This window comes from Mauremys mutica, chromosome 8, assembly GCF_020497125.1.
Source record: "Mauremys mutica isolate MM-2020 ecotype Southern chromosome 8, ASM2049712v1, whole genome shotgun sequence".
Taxonomy (NCBI): domain Eukaryota; kingdom Metazoa; phylum Chordata; order Testudines; family Geoemydidae; genus Mauremys; species Mauremys mutica.
Genome location: NC_059079.1, coordinates 54,025,097 through 54,039,140, shown reverse-complemented (window position 1 = coordinate 54,039,140; position 14,044 = coordinate 54,025,097). Strand labels below are relative to the sequence as shown.

General features: G+C 47.4%; 2 protein-coding genes across 8 annotated transcripts in view; one reads left to right on the top strand and one right to left on the bottom strand.

Annotated features, from left to right (window-relative positions):
- The window catches only part of TRMT1L (tRNA methyltransferase 1 like), a 52,546-nt gene extending 40,372 nt beyond the window's left edge, over positions 1-12,174 (bottom strand). For 2 of the 3 annotated variants that reach the window (XM_045027097.1, XM_045027098.1), the window contains exon 1: positions 8,823-9,070. In XM_045027097.1, the coding sequence (XP_044883032.1) occupies positions 8,823-8,916 (94 nt within the window). In that variant the 5' untranslated portion in view covers positions 8,917-9,070. Of the gene's footprint in view, positions 1-8,822; positions 9,071-12,126 lie in introns of those variants that run through there. The other variant, XM_045027099.1, reaches the window with a different exon arrangement.
- SWT1 (SWT1 RNA endoribonuclease homolog) overlaps positions 9,184-14,044 on the top strand; it is a 106,086-nt gene continuing 101,225 nt past the window's right edge. The window contains exons 1-4 of one of the 5 annotated variants that reach the window (XM_045027094.1): positions 9,293-9,310; positions 12,640-12,703; positions 12,844-12,876; positions 13,170-13,244. In XM_045027094.1, the coding sequence (XP_044883029.1) occupies positions 12,671-12,703; positions 12,844-12,876; positions 13,170-13,244 (141 nt within the window). In that variant the 5' untranslated portion in view covers positions 9,293-9,310; positions 12,640-12,670. Of the gene's footprint in view, positions 9,311-9,578; positions 9,728-12,268; positions 12,704-12,843; positions 12,877-13,169; positions 13,245-14,044 lie in introns of those variants that run through there. The other 4 variants (XM_045027095.1, XM_045027093.1, XM_045027096.1 and 1 more) reach the window with 4 other exon arrangements.

Below are 14,044 nucleotides of genomic sequence, written 5' to 3'. Positions count from 1 at the left end.
TAAGATGGGAAATAGATACAGTGCTCCTGTCAAATAATAATTTCTAAGTTATCATCTGCAAAAAAACAAGTGTTTTCAGGTGCCCAAGTAGCCCCTGGAATCACAGTTAAAGTTGCCACCCCTCCAAAATCTGAAATGGTGTCCCTGTTAGATGTAAATAGTATAATTATTAATAATAATGAAGAAAGGGAAGAAATGTTCAATAAATATTTCTGTTCTCTATTGGGTGGGGGGGAAAGGAAACAAATGATCTAGTCAGATCAATTGTCATGATAACACTCTTGCCTTTCCACTAATATCTCAGGAGGATGTTAAACAGCAGCAACTATAGTTAGACATTTTTAAATCATTGGGACTATGCTTATGAATGTATATATAACATAACTGGAATATGTTTATACTACATATGCCATGTAACATATCTCTGTAAAGGTTATGATCTACTGAATATATTCACCCTATTTGTATGCATGTATCATTTTTGTATTCAAAGTTATGAATATTGGCTGTGTACTTGTTTGAGTTTTAAGTAGCCTCGCGGTAGGGATTTTTGGCTCCCCACGACTGCGTTATATCGGGGTAGCGGTGTACATTGCATCCAAAAGTCTTAAAAGAGCTGGCTGAGGAGCTTGCTGGATCATTAATTTGATATTCAATGGGTTCTGGAGCACTGAGGAAGTCCCAGAAGACTGGAAGAAAGCTAATGTTGTGCCAGTATTTTAAAAGGGTAAATGGGATGACCCAGGTAATGATGGGCCCGTCAGCCTGATCCCAGGCAAAATAATGGAGTGGCTGATACAGGACATGATTACTAAAGAAATAAAAGAGGGTAATATAATTAATGCCTATCAACATGGGTTGATGGAAAATATATCCTGTCAAAATAACTTGTAATCTCATAAAAAATTATATCAAGTTTGGCCGATAAAGGTAGTAATGTTGATATACTTACACTTCTGTAAAGTGTTTGACTAGGTACCACATGCCATTTTGATGAAAAAACTAGAACATAAAATTAATATGGCACATATTAAAAGGATTAAAAGCTGGCTCACTGGTAGATCTAAAAATGTAACTGTTAATAAGAAGTCATCATTGAATGGACATTTTTCTTAGTGCGGTCCTGCAGGTATCAATTCTTGGCCTTACATTATATAACATTTTTATTAGTGACCTGGAAGAAAATATAAAATCATAATTGATAAAGTTTGCAGATGACACACAAATTGGGAGAGTGGTAAATAATGGAGAGGATAAGTCACTGATTCACAGAGATCTGGATCACTTGGGAAACTGGGTACAAGCAAACAATATATGTTTTAATATGGCTAAATGTAAATTTATGCATCTAGGAACAAAGAATGTAGGCCATGCTTACAAGATGGGGGATTATCCTGGAGAGAACTGACTCTGAAAAAGAGTTGGGTCATGGTGGATAATCACCTGAACATGAGCTCCTAGTATGATGCTGTGGCCAATGCAATGCAAGGATGCATAATACTGTGTCAAGTTCTGGTGCCCTCAAGAAGGATGTTGATAAACTGAAGAGGGTTCAAAGAGGAGCCATGAGAACAATTAAAGGATTAGAAAGTGCCTTTTAGTGAAAGATTCAAGAAGCTCAACCTATTTAGCTTAAGAGAAGGTTAAGAGATGAATTGATTACAGTCTATTAGTACCTACACGATGAATAAATATTTGGGCATGTCTACACTGGCAAAATTACAGCACTGGCAGTTACAGCGCTGCTCAGAGCGCGCTGAAAGGAAACTGCTGTTGTGTGTTCACACTGTCAGCTGCCTGCGCAATAGCGTGTTCACACTTGCGGCACTTGCAGCAGTATTTGGAGTGGTGCACTCTGGGCAGCTATCCCACAGAGCATCCCTTTCTCTTCTGCTGCTAAGACTTGTGGGAAGGCGGAGAGGGTCACGGGGCATCCTGTGTCCTGTCCCAATGCCCTGTGATGCACTGCTTCCCATCCCAGAAATCCCTGTGCTTCTGTCCGCATTTGGCACCACCTTTCAACAGTTTGTGTACTGCGCGCCCCACCTCTTTGGGCTGCAGGAACGGATCCCGAACTGTTGACCAGTATGCTGCTCGCTCTGACTAACATGTCATGAGTGGAAGTGGAGCTATTCCTTAAACTACAAAGGCAAGAGGAGTGCAACACTGATCTCGCCACGCATAGTAGCTATGACACGAGATTGCTTGTGGCATTCATGGCAGTGCTGACCACAGTGGAATGCCACTTTGGGGCTCAGGAAACAAGCACTGAGAGGTGGGATCACATGGTCATGCATGTCTGGGATGATGAGCAGTGGCTGCAGAACTTTTGAATGAGAAAAGCCACATTCATGGGACTGTGTGATGAGCTCGCCCCAGCCCTGCAGTGCAATGACATGAGAATGAGAGCTGCCCTGTCGTTGAAGAAGCGTGTGGCGATTGCACTGTGGAAGCTGGCTACTCCAGACTGCTACTAATCGGTTGCTAACCAGTTTGGAGTGGGAAAGTCGACCGTTGGACTCGTGTTGACGGAAGTGTGCCGGGCCATTAATCGAAAGACCATGACTCTGGGCAACGTGCGTGACATTGTGGATGGCTTTGCACAAATGGGCTTCCCTAACTATGGAGAGGCGATAGATGGCATGCATATACCAATTCTGGCACCAGAGAATCTAGCCACTGAGTACATTAATTGCAAGGGGTATTTCTCTATAGTTCGCCAGGCGCTTATGGATCACCGTGGGTGTTTTACAGACGTTAACGCAGACTGGTCTGGAAAGGTGCATGACTCATACTTCTTTCTGGCCTGTCCAGGAAACTGTAAGCAGGGACTTCCTTCCCGGACCAGAAGATCACTGTAGGGGAAATCAAAATGCCCAATGTGATCCTGGGAGACTCCATCTACCCCTTAATGCCATGGCTTATGAAGCCATATATAGGGCAACCTAACAGCAGCAAGGAGTGGTTCAACAACAGGCTGAGCAAGTGCAGAATGACTGTTGAGTGTGCTTTTGGCCGTTTAAAAGCCTGCTGGCACTGCCTCTATGGGAAGCTGGACCTGGCTGATGACAATATTCCTATGCTTATAGCTAGGTGCAGTACGCTCCATAATATTTATGAAGAAAAGGGTGAAAGCTTCACTCAGGGCTGGACCGCAGAGGCACAGCGCCTGGAGGCTGAGTTTGAACAGCCAGAGACGAGGGCTATTAGAGGGGCACAGCGTGGGGCCATAAGGGTCAGGAATGCCTTGAGGCAGCAATTTGAAGCTGAAAGCCACTAATATTTGTTGCTATGCTCGGGATTGCAGTGCTTGTAATGCTAGGAGGTGATTGGTGCACATGATGCAATAAGGGGGTTTAACATAATTGTATGTTGCTTTGCAGTGCTGTTTTTGCTTTCAATCAATAGAATAAAGTTTGCTTTCAAACCAACATAATTTTTTATTAAAAGACAACAACTGGAGGAGAGAGTCAAACAAAAAAAAAAACCAACAAAAAACATCAGCAGTGAGGGGGATGGAGGAAGGGAAGGTCACAGGAGGAGGAGGAGGTCCCGGGATGGCTAAAGATTTGTGTATGTTCAGGGATCATATCTAACCTTCTCCTCTGGAGTACAATGCAGTGGGTACTGTACTTCAGCAGGGCCAAACCGCAGAGGGATGGGTGTTGAGTGCTGTGGGTAGTGGGAGTCCATAGTGCTGAGTGGGGAGGAGTGGAATGCTGTGGGTATAGACTGGAGCCAGGAGGTTGATAAGAGTGTGTTGGCGGTGTCTGGGGGGCACATGGGTAAATGTTTTGCGACAGTGGCTGCAGGGGGGGGCAGTGGCGGAGCTGCTCGGTTTGAAGAGGTAGTATCGCATGGAGCGTGTCTGCTTGGTGCTCCATAACCTTTAAGAGCCGCTCCGTGGCTTCATTCTGGCATGCCACGTTCTCCTTTCGGTCCCTCTTCTCGCTGTCCCACCACTCCTTCAATTCCTGTTTCTCAGCAACGGAGTACATTATAACATTGTGCAAAAAGTCCTCCTTAGTTCTTCTTGGCCGCTTTCTAATTCTGCACAGCTGTTCAGCCGCCGATAACAAGGAGGGAGGCTGGGCTCCCAAGGTCATCTCTGTGAAGTTTAAACGCAACATTTTACAGAAGCAGTATGGTTTGCAATGCAGACAACATTGATTCAGTGATTTAAAACACAGCCAGTACTCACACACCTGTCACTAACTGGCTGACCCCTGGCAAGCATACATGAGCAACAAGCCCCCCCAAATGGTGAGTAGCTTCAGGGGCAGGGTGAATAACTCTTCCCGGACCCTGCTGTACACTGGTCACATGGCTCTTGGGTACAGTCAGCACTGTAGGGGAGGCCTGATAATCATTCCTGTCCCCACACTTTCCACAGGATGTGATCATTATGGAAGATATCTTGCTGCTGAGGGTGAGCAGGAATCAAAGGAGGGTCTTCTCCAAGCCTGTGGCTTCCACCCTGGCCCCTATGCGGCTTGCCTTTATGCAGCAATGGTCCCCCCTTGCTGTGATGGCACAGTGGGGTGGGAAAGTTACTATTAGTGGGGCAAGAAACAAAACAGCTCTGCCAAAGAACCTGCAGCAGGGGATCGCCCAGTATCTCCACGAGAGTTTCGTTGAGATCTCTGAGGGAGAGTCCTGTGAAGTGAGGGAGTCAATCAATAGCCTGTTCCGCTGCTCAGACTAGGCATGCGGTGGGAGACAAGCCTGCTTTCTGCAACTCTCCTGCCCCCAACAACTCACTTCAGAGATTCCCCAAATCAGATCCACTTACCAGGGTCCTCCTCTCCTGTTTGCACTTCGCCAATCTCCGACAGCTGTGACTGGCTAGCGTCCTCCAGGGTAGAAAAGAGCTCCTGGCTGCATGCATCTCTGGCCTCCAAGGCATCCTCTGCCTCTGGGTCTCCCTCCCCCTCCACATCCTCGTCCAAGATTTCCTCCTCCTGGCTCAGTCCACTCTCAACTGGCACATGAGCCAACGAAGTATCCACAGTGGTCTTTGCAGTGAACATGAGGTTGCTGCTGAGTATCACGTCCAGCTCTTTGTAGAACTGACAGCTCGTGGGTACAGCCCCAGAGTGGTGGTTTGCCTCCTGCGCCTTGTGGAAGGCATTTCGCAGCTCCTTCTCTTTGACCCTGCATTGTCATGCCTCTTGAAATCTGTCCGTAGGTATCATAATTCCTCAGCTGGAGTGCAGCTGCGAAAGGACAGCCTCCTCTCCCCAAATGCTGATGAGGTCCAGCAGCTTGGCATTGCTCTAAGAGGGGGATCACCTGGTGCGTGGAGCTGGCCTGGCCACCTGGAAAGATGCGCTGAGACCACTGCACGTATCACCAAGCAAACAGGAAGGGGACTTTCAAATTTCCAAAGGAATTTACAGGGTGGGGATGATGGTTGGTCACCTGAGGGCAGGGCAGTAGAGTTCAAACCGATGACCAGAGAGGTGAGAACAGGCATTGTGGGATACCTCCCAGAGGCCAATCGTAGTGCTGTAATTGCCACAGTGTCTACACTGGCACTGCAGCACTGTAGCCAGGGCCTGCGCTTCCATTTAGGTGACCTAGGCGGTCGCCTAGGGCACCAGGATTTGGGGGGGCAGCAATTTGGCGGCAGGGGGGTCCTTCCGCGCTCCGGGTCTTCGGCGGCAATTCTGCGGTGGGTCCTTCACTCACTCCGGGACCCGCCGCCGAAGTGCCCCGAAGACCGGGAGCACGGAAGAACCCCCCCCCCCCGCAGAATTGCCGCCAACGACTGGGAGCACGGAAGGATCCTCGCCTAGGGCGCCAAAAACCCTGGTGCCGCTCCTGACTGTAGCCCTGGCGCAGAAAGCTGTACGTCTCTCATTGAGGTGATTTTTTTAAAGCGCTGCAACTGTGCAGTTACTGTGCACTAAGTATCAGAGAGGTAGCCATGTTAGTCTGGTTCTGTAAAAGCAGCAAAGAATCCTGTGGCACCTTATAGACTAACAGACGTTTTGCAGCATGAGCTTTCGTGGGTGAATACCCACTTCGTCGGATGCAAGAGTGGAAATTTCCACGAAAGCTCATGCTGCAAAACGTCTGTTAGTCTATAAGGTGCCACAGGATTCTTTGCTGCTTGTGCACTAAGTGGCTCTTGGCAATGTGTACACCTCGGGAGTTACAGCACAGAAAGCTGCTTTACTGTGCAGAAACTTGCCATTGTAGACAGGGCCTTTGATAATGGGCTCTTCAGTATAGCAGAGAAAGGTGTACTATGATCCAGTGGCTGGAAGTTGAAATTAGATAATTCAGATTGGACATAAGGTGTAAAATGTTAACAGTGAGGGCAATTAACCATTGGAACAATTTACAAAGGCCTTGGTGGATTTTCCATTACTGGCAATTTTTAAATGAAGATTGCATGATTTTCTAAGAGATCTGCTCTAGGAATTTTGGGGAAGTCCAATAGCCTGTGTTGTACTGGAGGTCAGACTAGATGATCACACTGTTGGCCTTGGAACCGATGATTCAGGGCAATAGAAAGTTTGGCTTCTTGTCACACATGTTCCAACCAACTACCACCAGCAACTGGAAAGGTTAGTGCATGTAACAGATGTAAGGTAAACTGGTATTGTAAACTCAAGGTGTTCCAGTTAGTTTCAATGTCTTTTTGAACAGTGTATAAAGACGAAGACCTCAAATACACTGATGGATATTACCTCCCCACAAAGGACAGGGCTATTCTGAAACCTGTTCTCCAGAGCTTTATACTGTGTAAAACAGCAAGAGAATCCCTGTCTGTTGGGAATATTCTGACACAGTATTCACAGGGGCACCATTTAGGGAGGGCAGGAGGGAGGTCTCCTAGCCCACCCCTGAGTTTTGTCTGCTCATAGTGCACATCCTAGCCCCAGGCAGAGCTCTTAACTGCAGCACAGCCTGAACATGGAATGTGAATTCTGCAGAGGAGAGGTGCTGCTCCCAGTTTGTTCCCCTGGGGCAGGGAGTCAGTATTTTGTTTACAAACAGAGGCAGGGTGATTAAGATAAGAAAGGGCTAGTAATTAAATTAAGGATCTGGAAGTCATTAGATGAGCCTGTAAAACAGGATTCCCTCTGTGGGGGGCTGGAGAAGGGTGTTGAAGAACACAGGAGACTCAGAAGAAATACAGCCAAGCCCTCTGAGCCAAGGTTACATTCAGAAAAGATGGAGATGTGAGGATAGGTGAAAAGAAGGTGAAGAGGATAGAAGAAAAGATAGGCCAAAACAGAGGGAAGAGATAGCACTGATATGGAGAAGTTCCCACCCTACCTATGGTAATTATGTGGCCCCATCACCATAGGATCTGAGCATCTCACAATGTCTAACCTATTTCTCCTCGCACACCCTCTGTGAGGTAGAGCAGTGCTGTTATCCCCATTGTACAGATGGGGCACTGAGGCACAGAGAGATTAAGGGCCAGATTTTCAAAGGTATTTAGGCACCTAGCGGTATTTTCAAAACTGTTTAGAAGGTTAGGTCCTTTGTTAATAAGCAGTGTTGCCAACTCTTATGATTTTGTCCTTGTTTTCCTTAAAACCCCAGCTCCTGGAGTTAAGTGATTATGTGATTATTTCAGCTTTCATTTATAAAGAAAAAGTAAGTTTCCAGCCCTCATGGCTGTGGAGAAAGCTTCAAAATGTGACCCAGTGCACCCTCAAGGGTCAAAAAGCCAAAGACTAACAAAAAGCACACCAAATCTATTCTTTTTACATAATCTCATGATTTTTAAGCCAATCTCATGCTTTTTGGTGAACCTGACTCGTGATTTTTGAACATTAGAGTTTGGCAATACTGTGAAAGAGACCTGAAACTGTCAGTTTCACTCATTTAAAGTAAGTTTCTAGTCTATTACTTGTAGTATGGTAACACCTCTAGAGCCCTGGGGCAGTTGAAGTATAAACACACAGAGCCTTGCCCTAGCAGGATGTTTCCAAAAGTTAAATGACCTGTTCCAAGGTTGGTGAACTGCAAAGAGTAAGAAGTGTAAATGACAGAAAAGAATCGAGATTTTTCTACAACGATTTCAACTATTGTATTCAAGAGTAAGTAAAAAAGTAAGAATATTAACTGATATTAGGTTTAGTATTTTAAACCTAACCAATGTCCCTTAAGTGACTTGGCACAAGATGTCAGAACATGTTACTATTACAGCTGAATGGATCTAATATTTATTTAATTTTCCTTCTTTACATAGGAAGGCATTAGATACAGTGCTCCTGCCAGCTAATTTCTAAGTTATCTGCAAAACACCTAGAGTTTTCAGGTACCTAACTCACCCCTGGAATCGTGGTTAATTCCTCTCCCCCCCCCCCGGCATCTGAAATGATGCCCCTGGAGGGAACATCACACCCTTGAGATTGTGAGCAGGAAGCAGCTCCATCAATAGCCTTCACTGGTGTCCCAGAGCCAGGAGAGACCTGGCGGTGCAGGAATAACACAGCTTTTCCACCTACCGGGGCCAGGGAGGCGTTGCGTTTCTCTATCGCCATCCACTCAAGGCGTTTCACAACCACGAGCCGGCCCCGCTAGCAGGTGGCAGCATCCTCCCGGCAGCCGAGGGAGGCAGCGGGACCCAGGAGTCCTGACTCCCATCCCCGGGCTTGGTGAGGATGCTGCTGCTACGGCACACACCGCTCCCGGCCCCCCGCAGCGGGTGAGCAGGGCCCGGACCCCCACCCGATCCCCTCAGCTCAGCCCCTATGGCCGGGGGAGGGGGGGTTCCCTTCTTCCACAGGTCTGTCCCCAGATCGCAGGCTGCCCCCGCCACGCACCCACCCGCCCGCCCGCAGCCGCTCCCTTACTGATCTCTCCGGCCTCCTCCTCCTCCTCCTCCGCCTCCCCCTGTTCGGGGGGCAGCCGGGCCAGCGCTGCCACTGCAGCCTCCTCAGCCGCCATCTTCCCCGCACAGGGCACGGCACGAACTACGGGCTGGGGAGGGGAGCGAGAGTCCAAGCCGCAAAGGCCTCTCCTGGCCGCGCTGGGCGGGGGAAGGGCGCTGTTCGCCGCTCACTTCCTCTCCCTGGGCAGGCGGCCGCGCCGACTCGCCGCAAGGGGGCGGGGTGCAGTCGTTCGGGCCCAGCCAATAAAAACTACGCTTCCCGAGATGCATATCTGCAAAAAACTACACTACCCAGAATACACCGGGATCACAGCACCCAACCGCCCTCCCCTGACAGGCACTGTGACGTAAAAAAGTCTCGGGCGGCCAAAAGGCGCAATGAGAAAACTACACTACCCAGAATGCCAGTGCGATGAGGTCTCCGTTGGGCCTTGGCTAGACGGCGCCAGGGTGAGTAGGGCTGCGGGCTGTTTGCGGGGGTGTCTGTGTTCCTCGGTCTCTGCCTTGGGCTGGCTGGGGCCGAGCGCTGGGAGAGAGGGGCGCTCACTTACTGGGGGGGGGCGAGTGGCTGGCTGCCCCATCGGGGGGGGGGGGAGAGGAGTAGCGGCCGTGTGGGTCTCTGGGGCTGGATGGGGCATTTCCTGGCGGTGGCAGGGAGGCTGCCCGCGGGGTCTGTGGGGTATCGTGCCCCCCCTGCTGCTGCTGTAAACATAGGGGGTGGTGTGGTGCTGGGGGGCTGGAGGGGGAAGTCACCGAACTGTTCTCAGGGCTGGAGTTCTCTCTGCTTCCCCTTCTTTGGCGTGGGTGCCACGATCGTGGGTGCACTAGGAACAAGGGTACTGACCTGCGAGGTGCAAAGGGGCTTAGGTAAATTCGCAGTCTGCCCTGACAAGCGATTAGTGACCCTACGGAATAACTCTAGGATAGCAGTTGCTGTCAGACCTGACCCACCCATTCCAGGTGGCATTTCTTCTAAGGCCAGCCTCCATTGCCCATTTGTTCACTCTTAAAACAAACAGCTTTGTGCTTTATCCCGTGCTGAACTTCATGCTTGAGAGGAACTACCTGTAAACATCATATGCTCCTTCAAAACCCTCCTTAAAACTTATTTGCTGTGATGCTTACAAAAAAACCCAAACAAAACTTGACCAATATTGTGTCATTATTTACTTGTGCTCTCCCATCTGTCTGTCTATATCAAGCTGTTGTCTCGTGCTTAGATTGTATGTTATTTGGGGCAGGGGCCATCTTTTGTTCTGTGTTTGAACAGTGCCTAGCACAATGGGTACTGGTCCATGACTAGGACTCCTAGGCACTATGGAGATAATAATAGTAAGAAGCCTGACAGGCTGGTTCTTGCCCACATGCTTGGGGTCTAACTGCGCACCATATGTGGGGCTGAGAAGGAACTTCCCCCCCCCCAGGTCAGATTAGCAGTGACCATGGGGTGGGGGTGCCTTCTTCTGTAACATGGGGTGTAGGCTGCTTGCTAGGATTGTCTGGACTCCTTTCCCTGTCATCACAGGAGCCTTGGGCATTGGTGTACCTTGGTCCTCCAGTTCTTTGCTTTTGTGGCTTGGTCTGGTGAGGATTGTAATACTTTAGTGTAATTTGGGTTGCTGGAGGTGTTAGTGGCCTGTGATATCCAGGTGAGACTAGATGATCTAGTGATGCCTTCTGGCCTTAAATTCTGTGATATGACGTTATTGGGCTTACTCATCTCAAACAAGGATGATCAACATTACGTACAGCATATTATTTCAGGCACACTTAAATCTACTCCTATACTATAGTTCCCACTCACTGTTCATAGAGTGGAAAGTGTAGCAAAGCTTGTAACAAAATTGTGTGATATGTCACATCTACCGTTAATTAAAGACTTGTTTAATCCACCACATGATCATCTGCCCTCACAGCGTCAGTTGTGGATAAGTTTACCAGGTGAGGGGATTTATGGTTGAGGACACATGGCAAGCTTCATGGTCCGCAGACAGAGTGACAAATAATTATCTCATCCCATGTTCCACTCAGCATCAGCCCGTGTTTTATTTACCATGAAGGCAATGGAGCCTTCTCAGCTATGTTTTGTACAGGACATGGAATTTGTGCTGCAGCAGAATTTTGGTGGTGTTTTAGAGACAGTCCACTATGTCAGTGTGGGCAGCCACAAATCATGACCCACATTGTTGAGGTCTACAAAATGACTCCACTTTTTGATGGTCTTCATGCCTTGAACATTGCTGATAAGAATGTTGTGGCTTGGCTTGACCAGATTCCATATGCCAAATAAATCAATAAATTGGATTAAACTAGGAGTGGGCAAATTTTTTGGCCTGAAGGTCGCATTGGGTTTTGGAAACTGTATGGAGGGTTGGTTAGGGGACTCCTGCCCCATCCAACCCCCCCTGCTCCCTGACGGGCCCCCTCCCCCAGAGCCACGCCCCATCCAACTACCCTTTTTCCCTGTCCCCTGACTGCCTCTGGAATCCCTGCCACTGACTGCCCCCTGCCGTCCCATCCAACCCCTCTTCTCATTCCTGACTGTCCCTCTGGGACCCTTGCCCCCATTCAACCCCGCCCCCCGTTCCCTGCCCTCTGACCACCCTGACCCCTATCCAACCCTGCCCCCCGCTCCCTGCCCCCTTACTGCGCTGCCTGGTGCACTGGTGGCTGGCAGTGCTACAGCCGCGCTGCATGGCTGGAGCCAGCCACAGTGTCGCCACTGTGCAGCACAGAGCCCCAGAAGTTTGCAGCCCCGCAGCCCAGAGCATTGGGCTGCTGGTGGAGTGAGATGAGGCTGTGGGGGAGGGGGAACAGCAGTGGAGGAGCCGGGGGTAGTCTCCTGGGCCAGGAGCTCAGGGGCCAGGCAGGAGGGCCCCACAGGCTGGATGTGGCCCACGGGCTGTAGTTTGCCCACCTCTGGGTTAGACTGTTGTTAGAAAAATGTCGTCATATGTGTTTTTTAAGAACACCTGAGCTTAGCAGAGTTAAAAATTGAATTTGCTTTTTCTGATTTAATTTCAGTTTGCATTTTTCTTTTAAGTTATATATGATGATGAAACTAACACAAAAATCAGTTGCATGTTTCAGTTCTTGGGCACTAAAGCTTTCTCTCATATTTGGTTCACTAATATTTTAGGGGCACTTTAAACCAGAAATGTTTTATGATCAGAAATTGTTTTAAAATTAATGAAAATGTTTTTATTAACATTACAGACAACTGTTTCCTACCCATCCTGAAATCAAACTTTTTAGGCCTACCTTACCTGAAAATGTCCCTCTGCTTAATTTTTTTTTTCTTTCAGTTGGGAGGGGTCTGAAAAATCCTTGATCTTTGAAACTAGTTCTATCACTATGACAACTAAATGCCAGATTGTGCAGTTTGGGTTGCTGGGTGCATGGAGCTTCTACTTCCACTGTTTTTGTTTTTGTTCGTTTCATGCATTCTTCCCATACCTAGGATGGCAAACTTTTCTTCCTCCCATTCCTCCCTTTCCTCCCAATCTAACCCCCTGTATGCTTAGGGATGGGTTCCTAGATCAACGTTTTTTCTGGGCAACTTGGCCACCTCTCACAGCCCATGCTTCATGGTTGATCCTTTTTGAATGCAGCAATCGTTTAGGATCAGTTGGTCCCTCTCTCTGTGCATACTTCAGGGATGTAGCTTTAATGTAGTCCTACAGGATTCCACTGGAAGAGTGGAAAGGAGAAGAAATTAGGAGGGGAATGAAATAGTGATTACACAGCTCAACAATGATAACTTTCTTCTTTGCAATAAGGCAGCAACAGATAAAAGGAGAGAGAAGAAAAATGGAGGTCCAGCTCCACAAACTTGTGAACAAGGTATTTCTGTAATTGAAGACAGAGAAGCTCTTTATTACTTTGTTATACCATGCTCATCACCATAGTAGCTGAGTGCCTTCCAATAATGCATTAATAATGTGTCTAACATCTCTCATGTCACTTGCTCTCTCTCCCCACAGAGAGAAGTATGTGCGTTGGAGTGCTTTGTTGTGGTAGGTGGTTTTTTTGTTTCTCTCTGTCCCTCCTCCCCAGCTCTGGGTTTCTCTAGTGTTGTTACAGTGAGATCCTCGCATCCAGCTATACTAGAGGTCTGCTTTTATTGTTCTGTTAAGTGTAAATAGAAAAAAGAGAACTCATGAGGCTGAATTCAGGGGGAGGAAAGTTGAGTGTAAAGTATTTTTCCCCCCCAATCACATTTGATGCAAATGGTAATTAAATTGCATGTATTTGGCAAGAAGTGGAAAGATAATTCTGAAATAATATTGATTAACACTGCTTTATTTAGGGATTTGAGATGTCCAAAAAGAAATCCAAGAAGTCTGAGCAAAAGGAGGGAAGTTCGGATGGCTTGGATAACAAAGTAAGAAAACTAATACTCTTGTGAAAATAACATACATTTAAAGCAGAGTTTCAGTTGCTTAGCAGATGCTTAATAGAGGAATGAATCAGTGGCTGAGAGGAAAGATAGGGTCATGAGGGCAGGAACAAGAGTGAATCAACAAGGTTCTTTTAAGTTTCACTCTGGTTTTCAGGAAGGCTGTGAGCAGTCTAGGTACAGAACTTGTCAGAAAAGCTTTCATCTTGGTGTATGCATTTTTTTCCTAGGAGAAATTGTCGGTCAGAAAGCAGTGTTGTTTATCTGCTAGATACAGCCCAAGGCAGAGTAGTGATCTTCCTCTTTTTTTTTTTTTTTTTAAGATTAGGAGCCAGTGATGTTCTGCCAATATTTTAACAAGTGGCTCCCACAGAAATGTGTTTTCTTAACCTGTGAGATTTGATTCTATCAATGACCAATATTATGAGTACAGACATGTTACCATTACTAGGAATCTAATCAATGATTGACTTTTTTTAGATGTTTCTTTCAGCAAATCACTTAAGAAAATCCTAGTCCAACAAGCTAAATGTAGATTCTAACGGCCACAACCCCTGTTTGGCCATGCTTGCACACACAGTCAGAATAATCTCCCAACGTTTTGTGGATTTCATTTTATTTTATTGGTGACTGGTCTTCTGATGGCTGTATGACAAACCAGTAATTCAGGTTAGCAAGTTTTCTCACTCAGAATTTAGGTGGGATGAAGTGAGCCATCAAATGGCATTATACATGCTCCTTAAAGTGGGAGTAGTTTGGAAAAATGCAGAAATATGGCTGACAGA